The sequence below is a fragment of the Paramormyrops kingsleyae genome, chromosome 18 (genome assembly GCF_048594095.1).
Source record: "Paramormyrops kingsleyae isolate MSU_618 chromosome 18, PKINGS_0.4, whole genome shotgun sequence".
Classification (NCBI taxonomy): Eukaryota; Metazoa; Chordata; class Actinopteri; order Osteoglossiformes; family Mormyridae; genus Paramormyrops; species Paramormyrops kingsleyae.
Window position 1 is genome coordinate 12828824 of NC_132814.1, and position 23821 is coordinate 12852644.

Here is a 23821-nt window from a genome sequence, read left to right on the forward strand (position 1 = left end):
ACGAGTGTGTCTGTGTGTCTGTCTACTAGTTTCAGCCAGGATTGTTTGCAGTGTGGGGGTACATTAAAGGGACCACCTCCCGACTTCTTTCAGGCGTGGGGGACGATCAAGAGCATCGGCCGCTAAAGAGAACGAGTCAGCAGATGAGATGGAGACTGAGGCATCCCAGCAAAGTGTGGATGACGAGGAGGAGGATGGGGAACAGGAGGAAGATGGAGGTGACCACACCTTGCTCAAAGTAAGTTCTGCAGCACCTCTGCTTGGGGTGTGATGTGACCCGGGTTCTGCCATCATCCTCCTGCTGGGAGAGCCTGTTGGTAAAAAGCTGTCAGTCTGGTCCACTGGCTACGGCACAAGCAGCATAAATGAACTGACTTAACATTTTATTAAGTCTGTGGCACTTTGTGTTGCAGGAATTGTAAGAGGTTAATAATTGCTCGCATTCACTGTTTTTCCCCCCCGCACTGGGGCACCAGTTGTTTATATATTGCCCCCAGTGACCCAGGTTGTGCTGAGTAATGATGGCGGGGGGGGGGGCTGCTTTTCAATCAGGTACGACGGAAGGTGGGTGCTCGACGAGACCGAAGATGAGGGGAGGGACAAGGAGGGAGGTGACGTGAGCGAGATCAAGGACTGCAGTATCCCAGGACGTCTGCTTCAAAGACGTGTGGGTGCGAGTAAAAATGGAGGTTGGACATTGGTCCCTTTCGACTTTTGGACTTTGCCTTCTGATGCCCCTTCCCCCCCCCCCAGCCACCCCCGTGTTCACAAGCTTTCGCCACGCACATTGATTTCATTAACTGTGGGTTGTTGTGCATCGTGATGTTCCCTGGCTGTGTAGAGATATAAACTAAAGAAAAATTAATGTAAATAGTCTCTTATGTCTTTTTTTTTTTTTTTTGACTGGGGGGTATTGTATAGCTTTTATCTATCAGCTCAGCTTTTAAGCGCAACACCTGTATTTTCGGTCACAAGAACCCAAGAAAAGATCTTCAGTGATATGTTAAATGTCATTTTCAATTTCAAAAATAGATGAACAGTTTACAATTTTTCCTACTTTGTGAGATCAATCATGTGTATTCTTTTTTAAAATTTCATTCATTTGTTTACTCCACTGTACATTTTACCCACAGTGCTTTTAAAGGAGGGGGGGGGGGGTTAAAGGAAAATATGACACTGGTTTTAAGACTATTAAAAGGATCCAGTAATTGTTCAGTTTTACACTTCGTTATGGACAAAGCATTTAAAAAAAAAAAAAAAGTCTTTTTATCTAGTGCATAAAAATGCTTAACTTCCCAGTCAGTTTTGCAGTCTGTTGTACCAATAAAATACCCTATAGAAACTGACTGTTTTGTTTGGCTGGTATTTAATATGAGCTCCAGCAAGGATGAAAATCCCTGAGGCTGTGCCTGAATAATGTCAGACTGCTCACCTGGAGCCATTCAGCGGAATGGCGCCCCCTGCTTGCATATATTCTAAGCTTCCATTACTGTTCAATTGTAAACAGGAATGCATCCACCTGACCTGTGTTGTTCCTGCCCACTCTTGTGATTGGTTTGTATAGCTCAATCACTTATTAGTAAGAGCAAAGCTGAGGCAGCATGGTGTGTTTTCATTCCTGTCAGGCTACTGTTTCCACCTTCTGCACCCTGCCTACGTCTCTGTCCCACATATGCACACATTCTCCTTCCTTTCCTCCCTAAGTGGATGGAAAATTACGGCAGAAAGTGCCTCCGGTGCTGCAGCCTTAACCATTAGTTTCAGTCTGTGAGCGAAAATTCTCGATTCGTATTGTTTCTGGAACTGCTGGGGAATATGTTCAGTTGCAGGGTTGCCACGGATACAGGTGCCCGTTAAGCTGCTGAATCGCGATAAGCCAAACTAGACTGCTACCATAAAAATCAGTCTGGGTCCTTAAAGACATGCCAGCTATAGGAGAGTAGGTGTTATCGGATGAGGAAATTGGCCCAAATTTTACAGTGTAGGCTGTGACTCAAACCCCCACTCCTCCGCCCCTCCCGGGCACGACGCCCAGTCTGATTCCTCAGTAACCAGCCGAGACGAGCCGCTGTTAATCCGACACGGGCTTTGAGGCACCGGATGCAGTCAGATAGCTGTCAGACGTGTTCCAAATATGGTTCATCCATAATGCTTTGCAGAGATCCACCTGCGTCTTGAAGTATGTGGTCTGCCTGTAAGCACTGAAAAAGCTTTATGTCTCAGGATGTTGATTGCCCCCCCCCACACAAGCATCCGCTGCCACCCCTACTATAAAAAGAGACCGTGCGGTCCTCTGTTACCCCCGTCAATTTCTCCCCCATTAGCGTGTCATACCTCGATGAGTTTCCAGATTATGCACATTAAGCTGGCAGTTACTGATGTTTGTGCTGCTTATAATAGCTTTCCTCACCAACAGGAGGGGCAGAGTCCTTGTGAGCTCTCCTGTGGGTGACCAGAGTCTAATAAAATCCGCATTCTCAGGAACATCGTGTTACCGGCTATGATGTAATGCACTGTCGATTTCCGTGCATCACATTATTTTGCATCAGAAGGCCACTGTGGTTCTGCTTCAAAAGGACATTTGAACTTTTTTTTTCCCACAGACCCGCCTGAGGTAAGGATCTGAAGACTTATGCTTCATCAGTCATTCTTTGGGAATATTATCCTTTCCGTCACAGAAAATTGGCTCCACGCCAATCGCATTCGCCTGCCCTTGTTCTGCCAAATGTTGACAACTAGATGTTTTTCCAATTGTTATCGGCCGAATATATTAGATTTAAAAAAAAACATCCAGGCAATTCATTTTCAAGTCATTAAAAGAATATCTTTTTAACAGCTAAAATTAATGGCATCAGTGGATTCTGGTAACATTTGCAAAGAAAACCTCATCCTTTTGGGTCTTATCGATTACAAAATGACATGAGCGTACACAAATGACCGGGGAGTTCTGCTCTTGTCATTACTGGCCCTTAAAAGACATATTTACAGTCCTCTATAATCTACATCCTGTCCGTCTGTTCAAGCCTCTGCTCCCTGGTAACAGCCCCACTGTCCTGCTGTTGCACGCCTGTCTCTCTATCTGTCCTGTGTTTACTTGAATATATCTGATGGTGACCCCCCCCCCCCCCCCGTCCACTTGTCTGTTTTTCTGTATTCCTTGTTCTCACTGACATATTTAATTTCTTTGCCTTTAAAAGAAATTGTATCGTCTTTCTCCTCAGATGCAACCTTAGACTGCAATGTCTACAGGTCTGTAATCAGGCTTGCTACTTAATTACATTTGCTACTTAATGTCAGACCAAATGCCCCCCGCACTTGGGGAGGGGGGAACTGACCCAGGGGCAAGACGAGACTGCTATTAATAACTAAACCTCCTGTAACCAGAAAGCAGCTACAAGCACCTCACCATGTTCTTGATTCTGCACAAAAGTGGTCGTCTGGTCCTTCACACGCCACGGTCACTCTGTGCATAGTGTGTGTGCATAGTGTGTGAAGGTATCATTCACCCCGGGCCAAGATGGTAGTGGCTACATGATACCCTCACAGTGTTTATCGGAGAAATGTTAACCCATACTTAACAGGTGCAGATCAGATCTCCCTAATATCTGTTAATGCTCCTGCTTTGATACTTACCAGACGGACACGTACGCTTGGTCGTGGAAAAGTTGCAGGTCTTATAAAAGTATCAAGAAATGTTCCTACTAAACCCATCTTCCACATTTCCTATATGCTAATTTACTAATATGCCTTAAGGGATATTTCATTGTATCTTTGATGGCTTTACGAAATGGCTGAACCCCTATTTTTCCAGATGAGATCCCCACAGCACTACTCGTAGCATCCAAATATGTTGTTCAATACCTTCCACATGGTTATGCCACATTTAACTGCACAAGCAAACACAGAGCGCAGCTAGAATACCCTTGTACTGCCTGGGTTGCGCCGCGGGTCTGTGGGTAATAATTGATAGATTTCCTAACAGCGGAAAAGAAGCCCTCTGGGGTTTGTGACAGCTCGCATTCGGAAAAGCGGGAGAGCAAAACGACATCCAGCGGTACTGCGGAAGCGAATGACCGTGTCGGTAGACCGCACAGCCTTGATAAAGCACCTTAAGAAACACACAGGAGCATAATGTGCACCTCCAGGTTTCTGTTTGTCTCCGTACTTGCCTCGCTCATCCTGCGGGCAGCTACGGGTCCCGGCGCTGGGCAACGCACCTGGGAGAGGTTTAACAGACTCCCCTACCCTGGCGACAAGGCATTCCTCTACGACACCTTCCCCGACGGCTTCATGTGGTCCGTGGGAACGGCGGCTTACCAGGTGGAGGGTGCCTTCGACAGAGACGGCAAGGGGCCATCCATCTGGGACACCTTCACCCGCGGCGGGAGTCGCGTAGCCATGGGAGACGTGGGCAGCGACAGCTACCACAACATCCACGGCGACATCCGAGCCCTGCGCCAGCTGGGCATCACCCACTACCGCTTCTCCGTGTCGTGGCCGAGGATCTTCCCCAACGGCAGCCGCAGCAGCTACAACGAGATGGGAGCGGGCTACTACAGGAACCTGATACAGAAGCTGAAGGAAATTAGAGTTGAGCCGGTGATCACCCTGTACCACTGGGATCTGCCTGATCACCTGCAGCACCATCTCGGCGGATGGGCCAACCCAGTCCTGGTGGACCTCTTCCGTGACTATGCCGACTTTTGCTTCCAAACTTTCGGCAGTAGCGTCAAGTACTGGATCACCATAGACAACCCGTTCATGGTGGCCTGGCATGGATATGGCACTGGGATGGTGGCACCAGGCATCAGAAATGACTCAGATTTGCCTTTCAAAGTTGGACACAATCTCCTCAAGGTAACAAATCCATTAATATTACTGAAAAAAAATACTCTGACAATATGAGATGTTTAGCTGATTTTCAAGGGTGTTATTAATGAATATTTCTAATTTAAGCATCATAAGCACGGAAAGAGGCTGTCTTTTCTGTAATATGTTAGATATTATGAGCCTAAGTTGCATGACCTTTGAATCACGCCACCTGTTAATCAATTTGAGTATTATTAACAATCTCTCCCCAGAATGTATTCTAGAAGCTTATCTAGTTGGCAGGCTTTGCATATTTGTCTCCATCTCACATGTCAGACACATGGAGGACAGCTGTGGTCATCGGTGGGGTGCCGGGTTAGTGGCTTAGGTGCTATGATATGGTGGGGTTTGCGTGTCCTGGTCGGGATTGGCCAACGCCATGTTTGCACCAGCTATAGAGGAACACCCTGCTTCTTGACAACAGATCAGCCACGATCTTCATCATTATTATGATAGATTTCTAGAAAAATAAAATCCCAAATCTATAATTTTACATCGAACAATAAGGCATCAAAGCAAAAATAAAGTCTTTGCAAAAAAATCTGCATTGACATGTGACTTTAGGGATCACAAGGTGATTTCTGGGTAAAATATTAATTTGAACTGGTAACTGGCAACTCATGATGTGCCCCCCCCCCCCCATTAACCCCAAACTGCAGGCCCACGCTTCCGCCTGGCACCTGTACGATGAGAAGTACCGGCGCGTGCAGGGCGGGAGGGTGTCCATGGCCCTGGGCTCGCACTGGATCATGCCCAGTAAGACGCGAAGGGAGAACCTGCACGCATGTCAGCGCTCGCTGAACTTCGTGCTGGGCTGGTTTGCGCGGCCGCTCTTCGTGGATGGGGGGTACCCATCATGCATGCGCAGCCTGCTCGGCCCCCGCCTGCCCGCCTTCAGCCCCCGCGAGGCCGCCTTCGTCAATGGTACCGCAGACTTCTTCGCCCTTTCGCACGGGCCGTCGGTCAGCTTCCAGCTGAGCAATGACAGTTTAAAGTTCGGCCAGAGGGAGGAGCTGGACCTGCGCATGCTGCTGTACTGGGTCCGGGCCGAGTATGACAACCCTCCCATCTTCATCGTGGAGAGTGGCTGGTTCGTCAGCGGCGATACCGGCACTGAGGACCCCAAACACATGTACTACCTGAAGAGGTTCATCATGGAGACGCTGAAGTGTAAGTTGAGGTCAAACTTGTCACTATGGTTGCTGTATCAAGGATGAAGGATTTTTATTTGTCATTAAAATAACCCAACCCAAGTTCAACGAAATTTAGTAGCTGACTTCGCAAAGGTATAAATAACATACATAGATGCATGACCAACATCAGAAAATTAAATAAATATTATACACTGGACATAGTGAATTCCCACAGATATATATTACCAAGAAATATTTCGATTTAAGCTCTGTACATATTACACTGTTGTGATAAAACAATGTAAACATCTGATGTTCACAAGCTGTATGTATGGGTGTATTTAATCAATGCCTTCCTATAACTATTTTTTTTTGTTAACTACACCTGATGTCCACATCCTCCATTTCCGTAGCGATTAAGTACGACAATGTGCAGGTGATCGGCTACACGGCCTGGTCCCTGTTGGACGGGTTCGAGTGGCACAGGGAGTACGGGATCCGCCGGGGCCTGTTCTACGTGGACTTCACCTCCCCAGACATGAAGCGAGAGCCCAAAACGTCGGCCATCTTCTACGAGAAGCTGATCGAGAAGAACGGCTTCCCTCTGCTGCCAGAGAACGAACAGGCCAGTGGAGTCTTCCCGTGCGACTTCGTCTGGGGTGTGGCTACCGACTCCATCGAGGTTAGCGCTTGTGTGTCTGTGTCCAAGCGGGTGGCTCTTCAGGGAGCGTTATTCCAACCATAAGGACCATTAGGGAGGAACAGCGTGAGAATTTAGTTTGAACGAGAGTCAGGTGTATTGTTTGTTTTCTTGTATCCCAGCGGCGTCGTTGGACATGGATGCTCTTAATGGCCTTGGGCGTGTGTGTGTGTGAGAGAGAGAGTGTGCAAGTTCATTCACCTGGGTGCAGATTGTGAGGAGGGAGAGGATCAAAGTGTATCTCTAGCTAGGTTACCTTGGCTGTACTGACCTTAGACAAAGAAAACCGTACTATAAAAGTCCTTCATGACCTGTGGTCAGATGTACCCCAGGCAGTAAATGAATTAACGGCATATAGAGCTTTGGGGTCTGTGATATGGGACGAAATAAGCAGATACAGATTTAAAATCATTGCAACAATAATGATTTGAAGTATGAGCAAATAGTTAAACTTAGAAATCTATGATTTTTACAGATTTGATGAAGCCATATATTATACATATATATATATATATATATACACACACACACACACACACATTAAGTGCAGCACCCATTTCCCATATCAGAATGTTTTCCACTAACAAATCCTCTGCAAGTATAAATAGCATATGAGCTCATAATGTTCACAAAAGACAAATTAATCCTTTATTTAGTTGCATTTACTGTGCCATCTGTCTGCTTGGGTGTTCAGGTGGAGACCACGTCGTCCCAGTTTGCCGACCCCAACGTGTACATCTGGAACATGTCCGGAAACGGGGAGCTGACACGCCTGGAAGAGCCCGGCACAGCGCGCACCCGCCAAGTCAGGCACTGCGCCGACTACGCCTCCATCCGCCACCAGGTGGCACAGGTGCTCCGAGTGCACGTATCCCACTTCCATTTCTCCCTCAACTGGTCCTCCCTCGTCCCCACGGGAAACGTGTCAGAGGCCAATGTCACCCTTCTGGCCTACTATGCCTGTTTCACAAGCGAGCTCCAGAAAGCCGGCGTGACCCCCGTGGTGAGTCTGTGGCACTATACGGGCAAGCATTCCAGCCTACCCGCCCCACTGGAGCTCAAACGGGGCTGGCAGAGCAACGACACAGTGCAGGCCTTCGCCAACTATGCTAGACTGTGCTACCGACATCTGGGCGCCCATGTCAAGCTCTGGATCACCCTCAATGAGCCCAACGGCAAGGAGCTGAGCTACGAGGTAGGCCACAACCTGCTGCGAGCTCACGGCCTGGCGTGGAACGTGTACAACAGGGAGTTCCGCAAGGCCCAGGGTGGCAAGGTCTCGCTGACATTGCACATGGACTGGGTGGAGCCCGCCTACTCCTTCACTCGCAAGGATGTCATTCCCGCCAGCCGCGTCCTGGACTTCCGCGTGGGCTGGTTCGCCGAGCCCATCTTTGGCAGCGGCGACTACCCCGTCGGTATGAGGCAGTGGCTGCGACAGCGCAACAGCCTGGACCTGTTCAGCTACCACCTGCCCGCCTTCAGCCGGGAGGACGAGCGGCTCATTAGGGGCAGCTATGACTTCTTCGCCCTCAGCCACTTCATGACCTCCATGGTATCTGGCGCCGTGGAGGACAAGTACCTGTACGAGTCCGCTCTAGAGGTGCACTACATGTTCGACATCACCTGGCTGATGTCATCGAGCCGCCGCTCGCCCGTGGTCCCGTGGGGCCTCCGTAAGGCGCTGAGCTGGGTGTCCGCTCGCTACCCCAGTGTGCCCATCTACATCATGGCCAACGGCGTGGATGAAGACCCGGCCCGCTTCCAGGACAACCTGCGTGTCTACTACTTCCACAACTACATCAACGAGGCCCTCAAGGGTGAGTTCAGCCACAGCAACAAAAAAAACAATATATACATACATTCAAAGTATATCACATACAATGGAGGTGGGTCTGGCCCAAGGCATAAGCAACCTGTTTAGGGCCCAGGGGGCTCCAATCTGATCAGCCTGTCAGAACGGGAAGGAAGATGACAAATGACACCTAGGTAATTTTGCGAAAAAGGGTTGGGTTTGCAAAAAAAAACGTCTTGCTTACCTTATATGTTAACAAAAGTATCTGATGCACACATAACCTATTATTTTGTCTGCCTATAAGGTACCAGTAAAGTACTTATGCAAAGGAGCAAAGTGCCAGAGCACAACATGCGCAATGCCAGTCTTGCCAATTAATTGCAATTTCGGCTCAAATTAAATATGCAACGTAATCAGATTTCTTGTTAGACTTGTTTTTGTGTCCAGAGTAGCCTATTTGTTTATTTTCGATGGTGTCAGGGCTTCTGTTTGGTCATGAACTCTTTGTCTCCCCTAAAAGGGGGCAAATACGCCCACGTAGCTAACGTAATCATTAATGAGGACCGGGGGCCACCGGGTGGCGGAGTCCAGTTGGCTGGTCTTCACACACGATTGTGTGTCCGTTGGGTGCTTCGAGTTCTGACTGATAGTGCTTTGGACACACACGCGTGTAACACGCATACACAAAAGCGGGGGCAAAAACATGCAGCATCACCCTGTGACACAGTGACCAGTGACACAGGCACAAACAAAATAAGGTACAGGTGCAGAGGCGTAGGGACAGGACAGGCAGGGCAGACAATGGCCTGGGGCGCCGAGCTGGGAGGGGGGCTCCCGAGGGCGGCCGATTACATAGTACATTGCAACGACAAATCTGGGTAATTTGTGTATTCTGTTTTAGTGAAATTGAAGGACTTGCATTTATAAAATTCCCTTTAATATTATTAATTGAGACTTCTTGCCACAATAATAGTAATGAATTTGACCATGTTGGGGGAGGGTAGTTGGGGGAACTCAGGCAAAAAAAAAAATAAAAATCCATAAGGCCCCCAGAGTCGGTAGAATCACCTCTGTAGAGGCCTGCTTCCAGGTCAATGTCATCATCCAGCAATCGTCCGTTAAACTGCTAAACTGTCTTTACTGCTAATATGGTGGGATTGCAACATGTTTTCACCTTGTGATGTTTTTCAACTAAATAATATAAGACTCCAGGGGCTCGGTGATAATTTAAATGATTTGCTATAACTATAAACTTTTCTCTGCCATGGGTGGTATTGTCTTTTGGCACTATAATTTACGGAGCCGTTACTCGTGTTCATGGGTGCTGTCCAAAAACAACTGAAGCATTACAAACTACGGCATTTATAACACCAACACAATCATTTTGCATCTGTGTAAACGGTAATGGGAGGTAAATTAAACAAATCATTTAAGGATAATAAATTTTGATTCAGAATGCAAAATATACTCAATTTAATGAGCTGCCTGGATGAGCAGCTATTCCTAAAACAGCGGAAGGCTTAAATTAGCTTTTATTAAGAAACCCTGCAACTAAATACAGACGCTCCATTTACTGAAAGGGCGCTCTGTATTGCAGCGTACCTTCTGGATGGGGTCAACCTGCAAGGCTACTTCGCTTACGCCCTGAGCGACCAGCGGGACCCAGGCTTCGGCATGTACGGCTACTTGCAGGATGAGTCCGTCGTGAAGCCGTCGCTGACTCTCTACCGCAGCATCATCGAAAGAAACGGCTTCCCGGCGCCAACGGCCGCGCCGCAGCTCTGTCCCCGGCCAGCCGAGCGCTGCCCCGGCTGCCGCCTGCTGGCAAGGCGCCCGGTCGTCGGCTTCCTGTCACTGGTGGGCTCCGCACTCCTAGTCACCATCGGTCTCATTGTCTACTTTACCTCCAAGAGGCAGAATTAACCAGGCTGCCTTACACTCCAGGACGGTACCTGCTTCCAGTCTGGAACTCGGCTTCGCTGCTTTTGTCTCTTGGTTCGAGTCCGAACATGACGGGATGGAATTAATTTAATTTACGCTGCTATTCGTGTGGTGCTTCAGCGTGTTTATTGTCCTTACACCAAACTATACTTGGTAGATTAATAAGTGTTAATTATGGACAAAACGTGTCGTCAGGTACCTACTTGTTTATTAACTTACTGTAAAACGACATTCCTTATCTTTTCCCGTCGTTGACAGCTAGATCTATTTCAATTATCCCCACGATTAGTCAAAATGCAGCACAATGCAAGTGCACTCTTGTAAATGTAAGTTATTCGGTTGTACTCTGTAGCAAACGACAGGATTGTCAAAGTATAAAGAACTCGAAGTATTTTCCCCGTACAGGAAGACTATGAAAGATTCATACTCTGAAGCTAAAGTGTAAGGATATTTGTGCGTGTAGCTATTTATTACAGGAAGTGTTTGTACACCCTGGTCAACTCGCATCTTCATCTGGCCTGGATTTTCGCAAAAAAAAATTAATACAACAGCAGAGATTATGGTGGTGACAAAGAGATTTGGGATGAAACAGTTGACCTGCAATTTACAATTGTTAGGTCTTTGCTTTAGGTTTACAGATATGAGTGTGGCACTGACTGCATACCTGATCTTGAACTGACAGGTGCCTTGAACTCATTCTGATAGTGTTTTTGGTTGGAACCATGTACTTTATTTCAGTCCTGTTTAACTTGTTCAATTTTATAAAAATGTGCACATCTGAATGTAATACAAATCGGTATTGTAATAATTTCCTACTCTTAAAAGTAATTTGTTCATAATAAACAAGCAAATGAAGGGGCTTTATTACTGACATTGGTCACTATAATAGTGCGTCTGATCTGATTCCACATGCCACAAAACCACTTGTTTTATTAAATATTTATTACAAAATGACTTTAACACGACTTCTATAATATAGGCCAGTGGGTCATGTCCAGCTCACTGGACTACAGTCCTGCCAGTTTCATTTTTAATGAGTGACTTAACGAGCAAAACAAGGAACGCCAGGTGGGATGACTTCGGCATTCTGCAAGCGCGGCGGTACCCCAGCCTCAGAACATCATCCCATCCAGCCCGTCCTCCATGAACTTCTTGTAAACGGCCATGAACTTGGCCACGAAGGCCTCCAGGTGGTAGATGGCCTTGCTGCCCAGCTGTAGCCGGTGCTCGTAGTGCGCAGCCATCTGGGCCACCTCGGCCTTCAGGTGCCCGTCGCAGTTGCTGAGCAGCTCCGAGACCAAGCCCTGCAGCAGCAAAGGGCGGGACCAGGGGGAAAGGCCAAGGTAAACACACGTATGCGTCATGCCTTTCAGACGTCCATCATTACATCACTAACTGCAGATGCTTTTCTGATTCCTGTAAAAGCGTAGCCAGTACCATAGCAATTAAGACTATGGAACTGCATCCAAAAATTACTAGTTCAAGGCTAAACAGAAGCCCTACAATAGTATCTTAAAGTATCTGTCCACAAAAATTAATATATAGTGCAAGTGGAAAAAGGTCAGTTCACCAAGATCCTGCTTGCGCACTGTCATTAAGCAGGAGGTAAAGAGCTCCTAAGGTTATACTACATACCTCACTGGGATATGCGACCCGTCAAAAGTTTTTGCACACACAGGATTTGCATGTTACTCTTAACATTTACTAAAAATACACTCAATATTCTTTGCGAACAAATAAATTTACAGTATGTTCACCATTTGAGTACCTTTATTAGCAAGAAAATGTCGATCTTTGATTCATCAAAGTAACCTCCTCTAGCAGTTATAACAGCAGAGCATATTCAGGGAATTCTTTCTACAAGGGACATTAAATACTGCTGTTTCATGGGATGAAACGGTTAACTAGTGCATTAAAAGTTAAAGGACAGCCTAGAATTGCACTATGCCAACACCCCACAACCAGTAGGATGTCAGACATGCACTATTACATAATCTTTCCATGTTATAAAGGGAACTCATTGACTTATTTTCATTTATAGTTGTTCACTTAACTTTCCGATGCTTAACAAGAATAAAACATCTGCAGTTTATGAAATAAATGGAAAAGTGGTAAAAAAAACCTGTGGTGCACAAAGACCTTTGACTGGCAGCATGTTTGTGCTTTGGACTGAAGGCTGCACATCTCCCAGCACTGATTCAGGTGCAGACAGCCCAGTATTTGCACGTTATGCTAAAGAAATGCTGGATCATAACGCCAACCTGAGTGGAGCCTGCAGGACCCCAGAACCCCTCACCATCTATACCCAGCACATCACTCCCACTCTGCCTCACCTTGATGATGATCTCGGCCGGTATGCAGTGGGTAAGCAGCTCATACAGGCGGCCACGCACCTCCAGCAGCCTGAAACGTGGAGGAGGTTCGCTGCCAGGTGAGTTTAAAGGGACACGGTCCTTGGGACATGCATCGTGAGAAGAGCACGTTCTCGAAATTCAGGGAACACCTGGACCTCTGGTGCATATACACACACACACACACTACATGCTTTTCGATCCTTTTTCATTTTAAGCAGAAAATCTGGCTTTCAGATTCACAATATAGCCTCAGGAAAATAACGATTTTACAGTGAAATACAGAACCCGGTTTGGACCCCAGTGATACACTCAGTTCGCACCCAATTTGCCCACCTCTGCGGGCTCTGCTGGCTGACGATGGCATTGGCAGTCTCCCTCAAATAGACCTCCCAGTCCGTCTCAGATATGTCCTGATCTGCAGAAAAGGGGTACCTGAAGCAGAGGTAGCATTTTACTATCTGTTTCCTTATTTATACACACGTATGTTTTTACTGAGAAAGCCCAGGCGTCCATTGTAGGTTCATGACCTTGCCAAACCCAGATACCTCCCCCCGCCCTGCTTCCGAACCGGCTGACTCACTGCTGCACCCTGCAGGCTTCGCACATGAGCAGGGCCTTGCGCAGGTTGCGGCCTGACTTGTCGGCGATCTGTTTGGCCAGCTCCCCCGGGAGCGAGAGACCTTCCTTCCGGCACACATTGGTCAGAACGGTGCGCACCTAGGACAGAGAGAGCATTTCAGGTGAGCCGTATAAAGGTCTTCAGAATTGAGAGGAGATCCTCCACTGATTTCCACCAAAAGTGCTTGTACATTCCATGAATCTACATAGCTAATGTAAGTGACATGCCCCTGGGTCACTAGGTGGCGTAGTGGTTAATCAACAGATTCTTTCAACCAACCAATTGAGTACCCTGTGACTGTGACTCTTTATACCAGGCGTCTCAAACTCCAGTCCTGGGGGGCCGGAGCCCTGCCCATTTTTGGGTTTCCCCTCGTTTAACACACCTGATTCAACTCCTTGTGCTAATTACCACACAGCTCTTGAGCTGAATCATTGGTGGTGGAACAGGGAAAGAACTAAGCTACACAGGGCTCCGGCCCCCCAGGACTGGAGTTTGAGACCAGTGCTTTATACTTTGCTGGTCGGTTGAAAGTAAACCTTGGTCTGGATTTGTACTTTCTGGACCTGAACTTTCCACCTCTGTCTTTAATTGATTACTTTTGAGTGTAACTTCCCCGAAACAGATCCCATACTCCTGAACATTCCATTTATATGGGTTTAAATGATGCAGGATAAGTTCTGCCCTGCCAGGCACCATCTCCCATTCCACTGCTCCCCAGCTTACCTCTTCCACACTGGGCAAAGGCACCCGCACTGCCAGGCACCTGCTGCGGATGGGCGCGATGACCTTGGAGGTGGAGTTGCAGCACAGGATCAGCCTGCAGGTGGCCATGTACTTCTCCATGGTGCGACGCAGGGCATGCTGGGCGTCCTTGGTGAGCTGGTCCACCTCCGTCAGCAACACCACTGTCAGAGCAAGAGGGAGAGTAAGAATCACACCAGCATAGCTAGCAAGTAATGCACCAGACTCCACCGCACAATAAAAGTATGCAACTGGGACTGGACCTCTGCCAGGGTTTGAGATTCAGTTATAAGAACTATACACTTTCAGCGAGCAGGACGGTGCTCTTTCCAGCGTTCACCTTTGAATTCTCTCTGGGTGCTCGACTGGATCTGCTGGGATTGCGCCACAGTCTTTATCAGTTCTTGAACGACGACGCGGTCGCCGGTGCCCGCATCGCTGCATGACAGAGACCCAAAATGTGTTGAGTGCTCTCCCGCAATTTGGCGTGACAGCAAATCTACATTATTCTATTTTAAACCTAAAGTTAGCTATATCAAAAATGTTGGGGTAGTTTGCAAACCCTACAGACTATTCACAAGTTAATAAAACTGTTACATACATGTAAATGCGTGCGTATGTGTGCGCAGACTTCTCTAATTGATAATCTCTCTCTAGCCAGCTGACCAATGTTGGCATCCCTGTTAACTAAACACGTTTTCGTACCAGTGAAATGTGCACAACTCCCGCAGCTAAAATTTACTTTAAATTTACTACTGGAAATGCAAGTATGTATTTATTCCCGTTGAAATAGTTTCCTTCTTTACCTTGGATTTACTTCCAGGTGGTAGTTACTTGCTATTGTATTTATTTCAATCTTCTTTTTTGATGGGGCCTGTATGCAAATAAAGTGGGTAACATTGGGCAAGTCCGTTACAGTTTCATTGCTTTGCCCGTAAATTTTCAGCGCTGGAAAGCACCCGAAGCCCTCTTACCGTGATCGACTGATGCTCGATTCTTAGTTTCTCGACCCCCGGGCCGTACAGCTCCCGCAGCAGGCACATTATGCGTGTTTTCTTTCCTGCCCCAGAAGGACCGTACACCAGCAAATGCGGAAAATCGCCACACTGAACCTGAAACATCGGGACGCGCATAAACAAGAACCATGCATCTATAAAATAATAGCTACTTAAATGCACATTTAGCCATCTGGCTCACAAAATGCGCGGATCTGCGCGTTACTCGAAATTAAGACGTTCTCTCTGGGTGCTAGACTGGATAACATATACGAACATATTCTGATCTACATACACATGAACACGAATTAAAATAGAGTCACGGGATCTCACTGATAAATTCTTACCAAATTTTTCAGCTGATTCGCCTGCTCTTTATGATAATCCAGTTTCCCCAGAGAAGTGGGTCTGTATTTATCCACCCATAAACTCATTTTGATTTATTTTCAACGTGCACGCGTTATTGTTCTGCGCTTTGCTGTTTAACTGGGACCTAGTTAATTCTCCAAAATTGAAATTGCCTCTTTTCTCTCCCGCTAAACATCAATACACCCGCGCTGTTCAGCGAGCGAAAGTACGGCGACCCAAGAGGGTCAAATACCAATTTTGGCGTTTCAAAATGTCATTATGATAAATGGCTTCCTGTTTCCTCCTTCAAATTTAGCAATGACGAACAGCTAAATGGAACAACCTACGCTCAGACACGCCGTAAATAACTGTATATGTAACAACATTATTTAATATGATTCTAATTACATATATACAGTGCCAGTGTGGCTCAGTTGGCAGCACTCTACCCTGACAAATTAAAGTATAGGGATTCTAATCCCTTCTCTGTGGGGTTTGCGCGTGCTTCCCGCATTGCGCATGTTCTACACTCTGATTTTCAAAAGCATTTTATTAGACGAGTGTCTAAATTGCCCTTAACGTTTCTGCAGTCTATGTGATGCTGGCATTCGGTGTGTTTCCCTCCTTCCCCGGATAGGTTCATGGTTCAACAAGACAATGCTTTAGAGCCGCGATTCAGAAGGCGGCACCCGGGCATATTGGGAAACAAGCTCAGGGTTATGGGTTCGATACCCGTGTTTGGAGGTTGGCTGTTCTTACCGTGTTTGCGCAGCGTCTCTAATGTGGGCAGATGAATTAATGTCCCTCAACTGCTTTTAGTGTGGTGAATGTGTGTGCACGTATATATAGTGAAATTACCGTCCTCATGCTCGGTATTTCAGGGGATGCCCCCCATGTCCCCCGTGAGCCATGATAAGACGTTAAGGAAGATGGGGAAAATGATCTGATCTGAGAAAGCATGATGTAGATTTAGTATGTTCTCTGATTTATGTGGGAAATGCTGTATATAGATTATTAATTGTTCTCTCTCGTCGTTAAGTCATATGCTTTCCAACCAGAACAAATGAGACCGGAATTTGTTCAATGAGAAGACTTTTAACTTTGTAGGCAATTACACCTAATATTATAGACGCTAGATGGCAGTATGGATTAAATCCTGTGTTGTACTGTGATGCTTATGTATAACGAATTACTGGGCAGTAGAACACTCGTATTCCTGATTACTTTGCAGATTCAAGAATCACTTACTTGATCGGAAATTGCACATTTGAATGAGTTTGATGAATGTAACTAATCAAACCATGTTTTTAATTCAAAGTTGACTGACGTTGTTAGAATGCGAGAAGTATTATTGTTGTGCTTACACTATCCATTTAAATAGTCTGTATTTTATTGTCAGATGTGTTCCGAGTAAAACAGTGAAATTCTTATGCTACAGTTGCAGAGTAGGACATCGAGGGACAGAACAAACAGTAATGTAGTCAATAATAAATATCGAGTAGCCTAAGTAAAATTAAAGCAGAATATTGTGATAAGCAGGTTTGTGTTTAAAAACAAAAAAAAATCACGTAGTCCATCGTTAAATAAAGGGAACTCTCCGCCTCGAAATAGTCCTTATGATTCTGTTTAGAAGCACACTGTAGAAGTTTAAAATGTTAACAGTGACTAATTCAATTGCTGTGAAGACCTGCAGTGTTTTCAGCAAGAATATTTACATTGGCCGGATGACTACTATTTTTACAAGATGACCTGTGAAAATCACATTTTTACAGTGGAAACAATATACTGTAGTCAAATGAAAACGATGAAAGTTTTCTGAAAGCTGAAAGTTTTGCAACTTACATTTTATGGATATTTATGCATATATGGGCTGTGCTGTGCTAGTAAATGTCAAGTTAATTGTCATGAACTGCTACAGAAGCATTGCAAAAGTGGAACTCCGCAATTCGAACCGTTATATCAGAGGTGGCCAATCTAATCCAGAAAGGGCTGTTGGGTATGTGAGTTTTTGTACAACTCCCTAATTTCATTACTAATTATGGGACTGATTGGCTGAAGAGTCCTCACACAGAGGACTCACATTGTACAGAGGTTTACTATGTAATATTTTTAGTACTATTGATATTTATCATATTTATTTTATATCTTATATGTTTATGCTTCTGCTTTTTATTTTATATATTTCTACTACGAATAGGGGAGAAAGAAACAGCATTTTGATTCCCTTGTATGTTATGGACATATAGTGAATTGACAATAAAAGGCTATTTGATTGATTGATTTGATTTGACACCTGGGTTTGAACAGCTGACCTAAAGGTTACCCCAAAAACCTGCATACACATCGGCCCTTTATGGATAAGAAAGGCCACCCCTCGATCGGGATGCTTAGCTGAAGCCTTTATTTAAATAAACTTACAAGATTTTACATTTACACAGCTGAGGGCAAGTACCTTTGTTCAAAGTAACTAGTAGAACCCAGGGTGGAACTTGAACCAACAGGTTGTAACTGCGTTCCTAACCGCTACCCTACCTTTGTACAAGAAGGGTCAGTGGTTTGTTGGGTTCCTTCATGGTTCTCTGGTTTCTATGAACATTCCAAAGACATTCATGAGTTGAACCAGTGATGTGTCTGTTCATGAGAAATGCTCTCATACACGAGTACTTTTCATTAGAATCACTGTGTCCCAGCTAAACAACCTGTGATTGAAAATTGACTCAGGCATGAAGAGGCTGATAACATAGCATAAACAATTTCATACATCTTCAGTTGTCTCAATAATCTAGTACAGCACTGTGTGCCACTGGAATTCTGTACAATTTTTAATAAGCAAAATGAATGCATGGCCAAGAAATATACCTTTACCCTTTTGTTTGGCTTCATTTTCCAGTCAAATGATACAAATAATAAAGTACAATGAATTTGAAACTGAAAATGATTCCCGGAAAGAAGGTGATCAGCTAGGAATTTAGGGAAAATGTCTATAAATGTATACATTGCAAAGATATACTTCTTTGATAGGGAGAAGTTATTGTTCATACAAGAGAGAGGTACATAAGTCTTAGCATTTGAGAATCCTATCATGGCTGACAGTGATGGAAGCAGCATGATTGTGGTCAGGTAATTCAGTTGTGGAAGGCAGGACACCGTGACCAGGATTTGTTGGAAATGACTGGATCAGTCAACCAGATCAGACTGAAGCACAAGTCCTTTCTCAGCTTATGAATAACCCTTTAAGCAAGGCTGATGGTGAACAACTCAAAAACCATGAAATGTCAAACATTTCCGTGTGTTTGCTTTTGAATGGAACATGTGACAAATTACACGTATTGTGATTTCACTTCCCCCCCCAAAACCCATTAATCCCAGAGTTCAATGTTTGTTTGCTGAGCACTCGGACATCCTGCTCCGGGCCGTTGATTTCGACTCTCGTACAATTCCTGGGACGCTTTTTGGGTTGCGTCAGCCCCCAGCTTGTGGCAGTGCTGCACCTGTTGGAGCAAGCCGCTGGGATTCTCAGCGTCTGCCATCACACCTCAGCTATGCAAGGGGGGGCTGAGCTCTACCATGGGGCCTGGGGAGGGGGGGGGAAGGGGACAGCTACAGGGAGAAGGTAGGAGAGACATGCTGAGAGAGAGACCCATCAAGAGTGCGAGTGCTGGAAAGCTTGCTGTGGGATAGACACCATTGCCTAACATCATATGGATAGTCTGGGACTTTTTAGGGTGACACCACATGATTCTTTGCTTTGGTCTTTTGTCAGCCATTGACTTACAGGGTTTTAGCACAGATTCTCATCTGGTCCTGGCTGCAAAACCAGATTAGGTGACCGATCTTCCACATAATTACTTTAATCACACGATTAAGCCATTAATTGTTATAATTTACATAATGATGTCCTGCACTTTTGGTACAAACCATGATCCCTCTTTCAATTGTTCTGGCAGTTTTTTTCCCCACATTTTTCTTTTTCACCTAAACACACAAACCAAGCAGCAAGGGCAGGGTGCACTGATAGAGCTCATGGGAGTTTTACATACAGATGTTCTGAGAGCATAATGAAAAATGATTGGTTCAGAGAGAATACCAATCAGATTGTAGTGAAGGTGGATCTAAGCACCTAGATGAATTGGGACTAACCAATCAGATGTCTTGGTCCTGCCTTCTCTAGTTGCCTGGACCCACCTCCTCTACAATCTGATTGATTATCTCTCTGAACCAATTGTTTTTAATTCTGCCCTCAGATAATTTTTGTGTAAGTAAAACTGATAGAGTACTGAGTGCTGGGAAAATCCCCTCTTGGGCTCTGCTAAAAACAAAGCCCCCCCTCCACCTGCTTCACAGGTGGTAGCATCCAACCTGACTGAGTACCAGTCACCCTCATAACTCTTGCCTTTATCTACACCTCTTCTGGCCTCGGATCCAGCTGAAATGGCCAGTGCTGCCCCCTGTCATGCCAGTTGGTTGGTTTGTTTTTCTGGGCTATAACTTTAAAGCAGAAACTGCCCTGTTGAATATTCTTTTATTCCATTAAAAAGGAAGGATGATTTCACACAATGTCTAGTTAAGAAAAATTAACTCAGACCCTTGCCATCATACTAAGGCTAATTTGAGCTATGTCGCAAATGCCATGCAAGAATCTAAAGATCACTTGGTGATGCTGGGGGTGAGTTGTGTCCTTTTTGGGTTGGCCCAGAAGGTACTTCCTGGGATCGTGTTGTGGTCCCTGTGGGGATCCTTCTGTTGGCTGATTGGCAGCTCCTGTTGAGGCCCCCTCAATGTGCCCGTTCAACTGCCAGTCCCCTGAGCCCTTATGCGCCCTCTGTCCCCAGTGCGAAGTCTCTTAGGAGCCCACCTTTTTGTGGGAATCCAAGCGTATCCCCGCTGTCAGCCTGCCCACGTCCATCACCCTTCTTCTCGTTGAGAAATGTTGTCTGGAACCATCACTTTGGAGCTTGAATGCAATTGTCTCCATCTCTCCCTGCAGCATGAAGATGCTGCCTGCTTTATTGTAATATTTAGCCCCGCAGGGGATTTGGGTGACCTGGCCAGCTTGTCAGTGGGGTCAGCTGACCAGTCTACAGCCAATTGGAAAAAAGAATTTACTAAATATTGTCCATTTGCCAGCTTCCTCTAATTTTATTCTGCCATCTCCTCATATCTGTTTTTCTCTTTCACTTCCTTTTTCTGTGACCGTTTGGCAGACAGTACCTGTGTGTTGAAGGGCCAACACAGGCCCTGTGGGAACGCTGTGTGTGTGTGTGTGTGTGTGTGTGTGTGTGTGTGTGTGCGCAAATGGATTAGCTTGTTTCTTTCCACATAAAAGTAGCTTCCCTTTGGGAACAATCTAAACAGGCGTGCGGGTGGATAAAGAATGCAGATGCAGATCATGCCATTTGCACATACAAAGCCACATTTCAATGTGCCTGTTGCCTGCCTATGACATCACTCTTGAACCTGTTGAGATGCGGAGTTTGGTAAAGGCACAGATGGTGCAAAAGTCCAGTAGCCTTGGTTTCCTTCTGTATTGTCAAAAGGCTCTGTTCAGTCCTAATTCTTTCAGGTCCATTCTCTTGCCTGTTCATTGTACATAATTTAGATTTGACCCTCACAAGAGATGTCTTGCTGTTTACACTGAAGTCAATACAAATCCTTGTAACACTCTCCACTGGAATGAAGGGGGCTCTGTTTGTTGCTGTTGGGGGAGTCTGAGCCCCGGGCTGGAGGGGCATTTTGAGAATGTAACCCGTTCGTAGGACAGATACGTTTAATGGGAGACAAACCTAGTTCTTTTTCTGCATGAGGGCTGACTGGAAGGCTGCTCTGTTTTATTCCTAATATAAATTGGGAAAATGGTTTGAAAATAAGTGCTAAAGTTTGGCTGCTCAGTTTCTCAATGTCATGATCATTTGCAAAAGTGACCTGTGACACGACGCGACCTTCTCGTTTTCGCCTGGCATTTCACCATTCGTTTAGATGACTTTGAAAGCACTTATTCAGAATGTGGGTATAGTTCATTAGCTGAGGGATCAGCTGTGTCTGCAGTCTTGAGGCAATTAATGACTTGTAAATTATTTAAGTAAATAATGGGTCTTATTGATCCATTAGCGAAACAGTGGTGATTTATCTGTGGATGTTCTATAAGGTGTCCCTGCAGTACGACAGCCTCCTATGGGTGTGGAAGTGTGTGTGTGTCTGTGCTCACATGTAGGCCTTTGTGTGTGTGTGTGTGTCTGTGTGTCTGTGCTCACATGTAGGCCTTTGTGTGTGTGTGTGTGTGTGTGTCTGTGCTCACATGTAGGCCTTTGTGTGTGGACATTTTTCCCCATTTCTCCCCAGACATCACCTGTGTAAGCACAGGTGACACTTGTGCCATCCCCTCCTTGTAAGTCATCCATGAGAGGCATAGATAAGCAGACCCAGGGGGCTTGATATGCATTTGTGTATGGTATCATCAGCCATCATCATGCACAACCTGAAACAAGTTTAGGGTGTACTGTGACACACCCTTGGTGCCAAAGGGCCCTGTCACCTCAATCATGTTGAACAATGTTGAGCAGATCAGGACAAGCTGTGTGTTTGTGTATGTTTGTGATCCCACAAGGACAGCTTGTCCTGATTTGCTTGAATTCCCACACTATGCGTGTATATGTCTTTCTGCTTATTTAGACATCGCCTGTCATAAGCTCTTACATTGTCTTTCATTTATCTTTTGCCTGAATTATTCACGATGTCTCAATGAATCATGTCTTGCTCATACTTGGAGTTCGTCCTTGAGTGTCGACACTCCTCTTCCTCCAGTCCTTTGACACCATCTCCTTTACTCCCTGTCTGCTGCTAGCAGTACTGGTCCTAGCCAACGTGTGGCGCTGTAGGCGAGCATCACCGCCGGTGCTGTCCTGAAACCGTGGCGTAGGGACAAGTCTTAGATCATATTGTCCTCTCTGAAGCTTTTGCGCATGAACTTGTCAAGGCAGTAAATAATGCATAGCTGAATTAAAAATGACATGGAATTTGTGTGATGAGCCCTCACATTTGACTTCTGAAGCCTGCGTACCCGGTTGGCTGTTGCATTGGGTCTTCCAAACTTACAAAGGTTTCCATATCAAGGTGCAGCCTATTTGATTTGGGTTTTTACCACTTGTAATGTGGAAGATTTTTCTTGTAGTTCCATGGCTCCTTAACCCTGATTAGCATTGGGGGCAATGAGCTAAGCTTCCAGGTTGGTTAGTGATGTTTGATGTGTTGGCCACACTTGATACTCCATGTATCCATTTTGGTCCATTCTTGTGCCTTATGCATACTGGGGTTTGGTCTCCTCCTATGTGAGGAACATCGGGGGGGGAGGCGGGCAGCTGGGGCTGGCTTATGGTGGGGGGGTGGTTGGGTTGTTGAAGGCGCCACCTGACAATGAGTACATGTGACAGCAAGCCCCTGTAGGTGTGTTGGGAGGAGGGGTGTACCTGAATCAAGGAGGATGCCCCGTGTAAACAGACATGTCCCAACAAGTTACAAAATGGCATCCAGAACATGAGGAATTTGTCCTGTATTTAACTCATAATAACTTGTATTCTAAAGAAAACACATTTAGTGTCACATAATGCCCTAAGGGTTGTTTTATTTCTTTTTGAAAATGGATACTTTTTTAATGGAATATGATTGTGTGATCATTGCCTGTACTCCCAGGATCTCCAGCTATCATTTAGTACTTTCTATGTATTATCTATTCATTGGCCCGGTGGGGTTGGTGGGCGTGGCCTAAATGATAGCTGGTTTTTCCTATGTCCTTGTTTGCCCATCCCGATCCCCCATTCAGAGAGCATGGCAGTCACCAGGGCGTCCTTGTTGACTGTAGTGTCATTGGTTTGCTACTCCTTAGCTGTCACGCCTGTACAGTACCACAAATTACCAGCATTTGTGTATCCGCTGTCTCTCCAACAGGTGTATTGATGGTCCTAATAAAGTAAAGAATAAAGAACAAAAGATTGTATCCGAGATCCAAGGCTTCACCGTTGCCTGCACAGTCTTGAAATAACATGTGAAGTACTTTCCTCATCTGACATCACAGCTGCTTCCCCCGCTGGGCCTGTATTTCTGAAGTGCAGGGGAAACGGCCTGTTTGCAGGTCCCATCCTGTCAAACAGGGAAGGCGAGCCGCAGTCAGCTCCAGGATTTGGGGTTCACATTAGCACCCGTGCTGCCTGGGGTTAGCTCTTGACCTTGAGTTGACCCCACAGAAGACCCTGTGATTGGTCCCAAGTGTTTATAAAGCAGTTCATGTTTAATTACTTTAAGGTACAAAGGCAGTTCTTATTCTAGGACT

General features: G+C 45.8%; 3 protein-coding genes and 1 long non-coding RNA gene across 4 annotated transcripts in view; 2 read left to right on the top strand and 2 right to left on the bottom strand.

Annotated features, from left to right (window-relative positions):
- Window positions 1–1346, top strand: part of LOC111852156 (sister chromatid cohesion protein PDS5 homolog B-like) — a 33756-nt gene extending 32410 nt beyond the window's left edge. Inside the window, exons 34-35 of the mRNA XM_023827715.2 lie at window positions 94–238; window positions 553–1346. Of these exons, the coding sequence (XP_023683483.1) occupies window positions 94–238; window positions 553–591 (184 nt within the window). The 3' untranslated portion in view covers window positions 592–1346. The remainder of the gene's footprint in view (window positions 1–93; window positions 239–552) is intronic.
- A 2785-nt stretch (window positions 1347–4131) lies between these two features.
- Window positions 4132–11309, top strand: kl (klotho). Its single transcript, XM_023827717.2, has 5 exons — window positions 4132–4857; window positions 5529–6039; window positions 6416–6684; window positions 7397–8522; window positions 10095–11309. Exons 1-5 carry the CDS (start codon window positions 4132–4134, stop codon window positions 10418–10420), a joined length of 2958 nt encoding a protein of 985 aa, XP_023683485.2. The 3' UTR covers window positions 10421–11309.
- Window positions 11310–11362: 53 nt separating this feature from the next.
- On the bottom strand, window positions 11363–15809 carry rfc3 (replication factor C (activator 1) 3). Its single transcript, XM_023827718.2, has 9 exons — window positions 15498–15809; window positions 15130–15267; window positions 14962–15029; window positions 14496–14593; window positions 14138–14319; window positions 13373–13509; window positions 13126–13224; window positions 12772–12841; window positions 11363–11742 (listed from the first exon to the last, which is right to left on the bottom strand). The coding sequence occupies exons 1-9, from the start codon at window positions 15582–15584 to the stop codon at window positions 11551–11553; spliced, it is 1071 nt and encodes a 356-aa protein (XP_023683486.1). The 5' UTR covers window positions 15585–15809; the 3' UTR covers window positions 11363–11550.
- A 7297-nt stretch (window positions 15810–23106) lies between these two features.
- Window positions 23107–23821, bottom strand: part of LOC111852152 (uncharacterized) — a 4322-nt gene continuing 3607 nt past the window's right edge. The window contains exon 3 of the long non-coding RNA XR_002840170.2: window positions 23107–23631. This is a non-coding gene — a long non-coding RNA (uncharacterized lncRNA). The remainder of the gene's footprint in view (window positions 23632–23821) is intronic.